At 45.8% G+C, this 8,593-nt stretch overlaps 1 protein-coding gene and 1 pseudogene across 3 annotated transcripts in view; both read left to right on the top strand.

Annotated features, from left to right (window-relative positions):
- Nucleotides 1–3: 3 nt before the first annotated feature.
- Nucleotides 4–8,593, top strand: part of ZNF490 (zinc finger protein 490) — a 34,899-nt gene continuing 26,309 nt past the window's right edge. Inside the window, exons 1-3 of one of the 3 annotated variants that reach the window (XM_009434782.4) lie at nt 4–253; nt 844–948; nt 1,616–1,660. In XM_009434782.4, the coding sequence (XP_009433057.1) occupies nt 1,616–1,660 (45 nt within the window). In that variant the 5' untranslated portion in view covers nt 4–253; nt 844–948. The remainder of the gene's footprint in view (nt 254–843; nt 949–1,615; nt 1,661–8,593) is intronic. The other 2 variants (XM_001169078.6, XM_016935175.3) reach the window with 2 other exon arrangements.
- Nucleotides 2,725–3,065, top strand: VN2R113P (vomeronasal 2 receptor 113 pseudogene; annotated as a pseudogene).

Here is an 8,593-nt window from a genome sequence, read left to right as displayed (position 1 = left end):
GCTAGGCAGACCTCGCTTCCGCCGGTGGGACGGAACTGGTGCCCTCCGTGGACAATTGTGTTGAAGCAGAAATTGTTCCGGATCTCGGGTCGGACACGGAAGTCTTCCTGCAGTGTTTCTGGATGCGGGGACAGGGATGCGCAGGAATTCCAGTCTCAGTTTCCAGATGGAGCGACCCCTCGAGGAGCAAGTCCAGAGCAAGTGGTCGTCTAGTCAAGGCCGCACAGGAACAGGAGGGTCTGATGTCCTCCAGGTACCAGGGGCTTGGCATAATGTTGTAAGGCCTCTCGTGGAATAGTGACCCTTGTTTATAAACAGACGGTTACCCCATCATGTGTAATAAAAAGTGTGGTTGCATTTTAATCTTTGACCATAACAGCGTTGAGGCGTCCACCTTTCTTTTCCCCACCTCCACACATTTGGCACTTTAGAAAAGGAACCCCAAGGCAGGGCTTGGTGGCACACACCTGTAGTCCCAGCTACTGCGTGGTGGGGGCGGTGGGGGAGGTCGGGGGGTGGGTGGGCTGAGGCGGGTGGATCGCTTGACTCCAGGAGTTTGAGTTCAGTCTGGGCAACATGGCCAGAACCCATCCCAAGAAAAAAAAAAAAAAGGAAAGAAAGAAAAAACAATCCGTAGGACACCCGAGCACTTGGCTCGGGTGGTAAATTGCAACCCTAACCTGGGCACAGGTACTCTTCAGACCAATCACGATCTATGAGACGTGCTCAGTAAACTGCGTTTTACTCTGGAAGGAAATGGTTTGTTTTCGTTGTTTTTTTGTTTGTTTGTTTTTAGTTTAAGCATGTTTTTATTGCTTTTCATTTTTATTTTTATTTTTGTAGATTTATGGTTACAAATGCACTTGTGTTACGTGGATATATTTCATAGTGGCGAAGTCTGGCTTTTAGTGCACCCATCACCCAAAGAGTGTATATTGTACCCAATAGGTAATATTTCATCCCTCATCCCCCCCTCTCTCCAACCTATTGGCATCTCCAATGTCTATTATTCCATTCTGTATGTCCATGTTTACCCACTGTTTAGCTCCCACTTATATGTAAGAAGATGCAGTTTTTGACTTTCTGTTTTTGCGTCATTGCACTTAGGATAATGGCCTCCAGTTCCATCCGTGTTGCTGTAAAGTGGAAGGAAATTTATCTCAAATAAGTTTTCTAAAGTGTCCCTACAGAACTTGGAAAGACCAAGAGCCCAAAACCAGCCTGGGCAACATAGCGAGACCCCATTTCTCAAAAATTTTTTAAAAATTAGCTGGGCATGGTGTTCACCTGTAGTCCTAGCTTCTTCGGAGGCTGAGGCAGAAGGATCTCAAGGCTAAGAGTTTGAGGTTACAGTGAGCCAAGATTGTGCCACTGCATTCCAGCCTGGGAGAGAGAGAGACTGTCTCAAAATTTTTTTTTTTAAAGTAGAAACATATTTCATTTTTCCCATTATAGAGGAGACAGTGTAATCTTGAAAACTCCCATGATCCACCCTTCTTGTAGCTCTGTGTGTACAGGTAGATGCAGGGGGAACAATGCTTCCAAGGCTGTCAAAGGTCATGTTTAGTTCTAAATTGCTGAAACTCACAAAATGCATCCTCTTGTTTCTAATTAGATGCAGAACAGTGAACACCATGGACAAAGCATCAAGACTCAAACTGTAAGTGAGATCGCTACCTGTCAGCGTGGCTACCTTCCTTGTTTATAATGACCATTTGGGTCTGTCCTTCTATGACCTCTTTGTGGGGGGGGGTCTTTGGGGTCTTTGTGAAGGCACTCCCATAGTCAAGGCCAATAACCAGGCTCTCAGGTATGTCCTGTTCATTGCTCTCACCCTGTACTTCCATTGTCCCTTACCTTCATTGGCCATCCCAACACAGCCACCTGCATCCTTTGGAATATCACATTTGGGCTGGGTGCAGTGGCTCATGCCTGTAATCCTGGCACTTTGGGAGACTGAGGTAGGAGGATTGCTTGAGTTCAGGAGTTTGAGACCAGTGTGGGCAATGTAGTGAGACTCTGTCTCTACAAAAAATAAAAAAAATGGCTGGGTGTAGTAGCTCATGCCTGTAATCTCAGCACTTCGGGAGGCAAGGTGGGTGGATCACTTGAGGCCAGGAGTTGGTTTCCAACCTGGCCAACATGCTGAAACCTCATCTCTATTAAAAATATTTTTTAAGTTAGCTGGGCATGGTGGGAGGCACACCTGTAATCTCAGCTACTTGGGTGGCTGAGGCATGAGAATCACTTGAATCTGGGAGGAGGAGGTTGCAGTGAGCTGAGATCGCGCCACTGTACTCCAGCCTGGGCAACAGAGTGAAACTCTGTCTCAAAAATAAATAAATAAATAAATAAATAAAGATAAAAAATTAGCTGGGCATGGTGGCATAGTCCCAGGTCCTCGGGAGGCTGAGACGGGAGGATGGCTTCAACCTGAGGCTGCGGTGACCTGTGATGGTGCCACTGCACTCTAGCCTGGGCAACAGAGCCAGACCCTGTCTCAAAAAAACACAAAAACCACACATTTGGAGTTATGTTTACTCGTTTGCATAGTTTGGACAAAACGATCACTGCAGTTCTGACCTTCAAGGTAACCATGCAAGAGACGGATAAGGCACGGGTTAGTGTCAGGGGTACCTAATTTTGTCATTGCTATCAGTTCCCTGATCTAAGTGACTCTGTAATCCCAACACTTTGGGATGCTGAAGTGGGAGGAATTTCATGGGGAATGACTACAGCCTTCATGCATGTGGATACATAATCTGAGCCTGAATATGTCATCTTCACATAAAACCACGATTTGGTTATTGACTGTTCTGTGAATCCTGGGTTCCTTGGCTCATGGGAGCTTCAATGTGGCTTTTCTGGCCAGGAACTTGCCTGACATTTTCAATAAGCCAATCCTTAAGTTCAGCATGCTGGTATTTTTCACTGTCTGGGTCACTGTCCTTCCTGTCTACCAAAACCTGAAATGGGGAAGATATCAATCCTGGCCTCCACTGATTTGCTGCTGCTTCTCTGTCTGCAGATTCTATGCTGTTCTTGTTTGTTCCTTTTTTTTTTTTTTTTTTTCAGACAGGGATCTTGCTGTGTTGCCCAGGCTGGTCTCAAGCTCCTGGCTTCAAGCAATTCTCCTGCCTCAACCTCCCAAAGTGCAGGGATTACAGGTGTGGGTCACTATGCCTGGCCTGAGTTTTCAGTTTTTGACAGTGCTCAGTATATGTGGTGGCACACATTTGGACTTTAATACTGAGAAGTTCCATTATTATTATTGTTATTATATTGTATTACTATTACTATTATGTTCTGTCACCCAGGCTGGAGTGCAGTGGCAAGATCACAGCTCACTGTAGACTCAACTTCACAGGCTCCCTAGTAGCTGGGATAGCTGGGACTAGTAGCTGGAACTAGGACTAGGTGTGCGCCACCATGCTTGGCTAATTTAAAAAAAATTCTTTTTTTAGCCAGGTGTGGTTGTGCACACCTGTAATCCCAGCTATTTGGGAGGCTGAGGCAGAAGAATTGCTTGAACCCAGAAGGTGGAGGTTGCAGTGAGCCGAGATCATGCCACTGCACTCTAGCCTGGGTGACAGAGTGAGACTCCATCTCAAAAAAAAAAAAAAAAATTTAAATTTTTTAAATTTTAGAGACAGGGTCCTGCTATGTTGCCCAGGCTGATCTTGAACTCCTGGACTCAAGTGATCCTCCCACATCAGCCTCCCAGTGTTGGGATTGTAGGCATGAGCTACCGCACCCGGCCAATTTCATTATTACTTATGAGCCATATGAGTTTAGACAAGACTTTGTGCTCTCCATACTTAACTTTTTTCATTTGCAAGATGGGAGGTATGATTGGGTGGGGCTAATCAAATGAAATGCTAATGATTATGAAATCACATTAGTTACCACAGTGATGTGCAAACATAAATTATTGAAATACTGAATAAAAATGGGATTTTTATTTGTTCTTTAGTAAAACACAAAGCTGTTCATTTTTTTTCTTTCCTAACATGTGCTGGAAATCTACCATATGGAAATGATACTTGTGAATGGTCATGGACTTTTAGGCCTTTGCTGATCATTAAAATAAAAATCTTCCAGTGATTCCTTTTATAAAAGGACATCAAAGCCTGGGCAACAGAGTGAAATCCTGTCTCTATAAAAATAAAAAAAATTGGCCAGGTGCAGTGGCTCACACCTGTAATCTAGTACTTTGGGAGGCCGAGGTGGGTAGATCACTTGAGGTCAGGAGTTCAAGACCAGCCTGGCCAACATGGCGAAACCCCATCTCTACTAAAATACAAAAAATTAGCGGGGCATGGTGGTGCACACCTGTAGTCCCAGCTACTCAGCAGGCTGAGGCAGAAGAATTGCTTAAACTCAGGAGGCAGAGGTTGCAGTGAGCTGAGATCATGCCACTGCACTCTAGCCTGGGCAACAGATACAGACCCTGTCTCAAAAAAAAAAAAAAAAAAAAAAAAAAAAAAGAATTACCCAGGGTGATGGCATGTGCCTGTAGTCCCGTAGCAGAGATCCCTTGAGTCCAAGAGTTGGAGGCTACCATGACCTATGATTGTGCCACTGCACTCCAGCTTGGGCAATAGAGTGAGTCTCTGTCTCTAAAATGAAAAAAAAAAAAAAAATCCTATTTTAGGCCAGGCGCGGTGGCTCATGCCTGTAATCCCTGCACTTTGGGAGGCCGAGGTGGGTGGATTACCTGAGGTCGGGAGTTTGAGACCAGCCTGACCAACATGGAGAAACCCCGTTTCTACTAAAAATACAAAATTAGCGGGACGTGGTGGCACATGCCTGTAATCCCAGCTACTTGGGAGGCTGAGGCAGGATAATTGCTTGAACCCGGGAGGTGGAGGTTGCGGTGAGCCAAGATCATTGCACGCCAGCCTGGGCAACAAGAGCAAAACTCTGTCTCAAAAAAAAAAAAAATTAAATTAAAAAAAAATCCTATTCGAGGGTCTCAAATACACTTTTCTTAAAGGGATAGGAAAACCATTAACAAAATATTTAACAGAATACTTCACTTCTGGTCCACCAATAACCACTTCTCAAGCAGACACCAGCTGAGTGTGCTATATAATTCAATTTAATTGTGACAGTATCCACCTGGAGACGGAGTCCAATACCAAAAGCTAACGGCTCACAAGAATGCCCCTCACTGCAAATGTCAGTTGTAAGTCCCAGGATGTGACCTATGCTTCTGACCAACAAGCTGTAAATCAGGGTTTTCATGACCCACTCTTTGGGTTTGATTAATTTGCTGTAGTAGCCTACAGAACTCACAGAAACACTTTACTTACATTCACCCATTTATTACAAAGGGTTTTTTTTTTTTTAATAGAGCAGGGTTTCACTCTGTCTCCCAGGCTGGAGTGCAGTGGCAGGATCATAGCTCATTGCAGCCTTCAACTCTTGGGATCAAGCGATCCTCCCTCATCAGCCCCGCAAGTAGCTAGGAATATAGGCATGTGCCACCACACTCAACTAATTATTTATTTTTTGTAAAGTTAGGGTCTCGCTCTGTTGTCCAGGCTAGTCTCAACCTCCAGGTCTCAAGAGATCCTCCCACCTCGCTCCTCTCAAAGCACTGAGATTATAGGAGTGAGTCACTGTGCCTAGTCTTACAAAGGATATTTTATTATTTATTTATTTGTTTACTCTTTATTTTGAGACAGGGTCTCACTCTGTTGCCAGGCTGGAGTGTAGCAGCACGATCTTGGCTCACTGCAACCTCCATCTCCAGGGTTCAAATGATTCTCGTGTTTCAGCCTCCCGAGTAGCTGGAATGACAGGCATGCTCCACCACGCCCAGCTATTTTTGTATTTTTAGTAGAGAAGGGGTTTCACCATGTTGGCCAGGCTGTGGTCTCGAACTCCTGACCTCAAGGGATCCATCTGCCTTGGCCTCCCAAAGTGCTGGCATTACAGGTGTGAACCACTACACCCAGCCTACAAAGGATATTTTATTTTATTTATTATTATTATTATTTTTTTTTGAGACGGAGTTTTGCTCTTGTCGCCCAGGCTGGAGTGCAATGGCACGATCTCAGCTCACTGCAACCTCTGCCTCCCAGGTTCAAGCAATTCTCCTGCCTCAGCTTCCCAAGTAGCTGGGATTACAGGCGCCCACCACCACGCCTGGCTAATTTTTTTTTTTTTTGAGATAGAGTCTCACTCTTTTGCCCAGGCTGGAGTGCAGTGGCACAATCTCGGCTCACTGCAGCCTCTGCCCACCAGGGTCAAGTGATTCTCCTACCTCAGTCTCTCAAGTAGCTGGATTACCGGCCCATGCCACCATGCCCAGCTAATTTTTTTTCTGTGTGTCTATGTTTTTAGTAGAGGCAGGGTTTCACCATGCTGGCCAGGCTGGTCTCGAACTCCTGACCTCATGATCCGCCCACCTTGTCCTCCCAAAGTGCTGGGATTATAGGTGTGAGCCACTGCACCTGGCCTAATTTTTGTATTTTAAGTAGAGATGGGGTTTCATCATGTTGGTCAGGCTGGTCTTGAACTCCTGACCTCAAGTGATCCACCTGCCTCAGCCTCCCAAGTGCTGGGATTACAGGCGTGAGCCACCGCACCTGGCCCTACAAAGGATATTTTAAATGATACGAATGAACAGCCAGATGAAGAGATACCTCCAGGCACATGGTTATGTTCTTATTTACCAACCAGAAGCCTCTCTGAGCCGTGTTTTTGGGTTTTTATGGTGGCTTTATTATGGTGACATGATTAATCACATCATTCACTATGGGTGATCAACTCAACCTTCAGTTTTCTCTTCCCTCCCTGGAGGTGGGGACAGAGCTGAAAAGTTTCAAAGCTCCAGTCACATGGTTGGTTCCCCTGGCAACTAGCCTCACATCCTGTGGTTTGTAGGAGCTTTCCAAAAATCACCCCATTAACATAAACTTAGCTGTGGCGGAAAGGGGATGGTTATGAATAACTAAAGACATTTCTTCCACCTGTCACTCTGGAACTCTTCTAGAGCTATTTTAAGAACTGAATACAAAAGGCCATTTTTTTTTTTTTTTTTTTTGGGATAGGGTCTCCTTCACTCTGTCACCCAGTGACAGTGGCACAATCTTGGCTCAATGCAGCCTCCACCCCCGGGTTCAAGCAATGATCCCACCACAGCCTCCTGAGTAGCTGGGACTACAGGTGCACGCCACCACATCTGGCTATTTTTTTGTATTTTTAGTAGAGATGGGTTTTCGCCATGTTGCCCAGACTGGTCTCAAACATCTGAGCTCAAGCATCCACCTACCTTGGCCTCCCAAAGTACTGGGATTACAGATGTGAGCCCCAGCGCCCAGCCTTTTTTTTGTTGTTTGTTTTTTGAGACAGAGTCTTACTCTGTCACCTAGGCTGGAGTGCAGTGGTGTCATCACAGCTCACTGCAGCCTTGACTTCCCTGAGCTCAGGTGACCCTCCCACCTCAACCTCTCAAGTAGCTGAGACTGTTGGCACACACCCCTATGCCTGGCCAATTTTTGTATTTTTTGTAGAGATAGGATCTCACTGTGTTGCCCAGGCTGGTCTTGAACTCCTGGGCTCAAGCATCCTGCCTGCCTCAGCCTCCCAACATGGTGGGATTACAGGCAGCCCAAATATTTTAACAAAGGATACTCCAATTGCTCTAGTCGCTTAGGAAATTACAAGGTTTTTAGCAACTGTGAGCCAGGAACCCTGGACAAAACCCAAATTATATATTTCACAATATCACAACTTTCTTTTCCACCAAACTGGGGGGTGGTACTCAAAATGATACCCTCTCTCTGCAGTTTGACTCAATTATAACTTGGATATTCTCTAAGAATCCATAGTTCTTGTCTGTGTGTCAACTGGGAAATCACTGTGGATTTGAATAAGTACTCTGCACATAAGAAAAACCCATGATGGGGCCAGGTGTGGTGGCTCACACCTGTAATCCCAGCACTCTGGGAGGCTGAGGCAGGTGGATTGCATGAGCCCAGGAGTTCGAGACCAGCCTGGCCAACATGGCGAAACCTTGTCTCTACTAAAAATACAAAAAACTAGCCGGGCATGGTGGTGTGCACCTGTAGGCCCAGCTTCTCGGGAGGCTGAGGTGAGAGAATCATCTGAGCCTGGGAGGTCAAGGCTGCAGTAAGCCGAGATCACACCACTGTACTCTAGCCTGCATAACCATAGTGAAACCTTGTCTCGACAAAAAAAAAAAAAAAAAAAAAAGAAATATACATGATGGGCTGCACTGTGTAGATGACCATTACCCTCTAGGAAGACCTCAGTGGTTTTCTTTTTTTGAGACAGAGTCTTGCTCTATTGCCCAGGTTGGAGTCCAGTGGCATCATCTCGGCTCGCTGCAACCTTTGTCTCCTGGGTTTAAGTGATTCTCCTGCCTCAGCTTCCTACATAGTTGGGACTACAGGTGCCTGCCACCATGCCCAACTAATTATTTTTATTTTTTTGGTAGAGATGGGGTTTCACCCTGTTGGCCAGGCTGGTCTCAAATTCCTGACCTCAGGTAATCCTCCTGCCTCGGCCTCCCGCAGTGCTGGGATTACAGGCAGGAGCTACCACGCCAGCCAAAGGTTTT

Source organism: Pan troglodytes, chromosome 20 (assembly GCF_028858775.2).
Source record: "Pan troglodytes isolate AG18354 chromosome 20, NHGRI_mPanTro3-v2.0_pri, whole genome shotgun sequence".
NCBI lineage: Eukaryota > Metazoa > Chordata > Mammalia > Primates > Hominidae > Pan > Pan troglodytes.
Note: the sequence above shows the minus strand (reverse complement) of the source record. Positions and strands in the feature narration are given on the sequence as shown.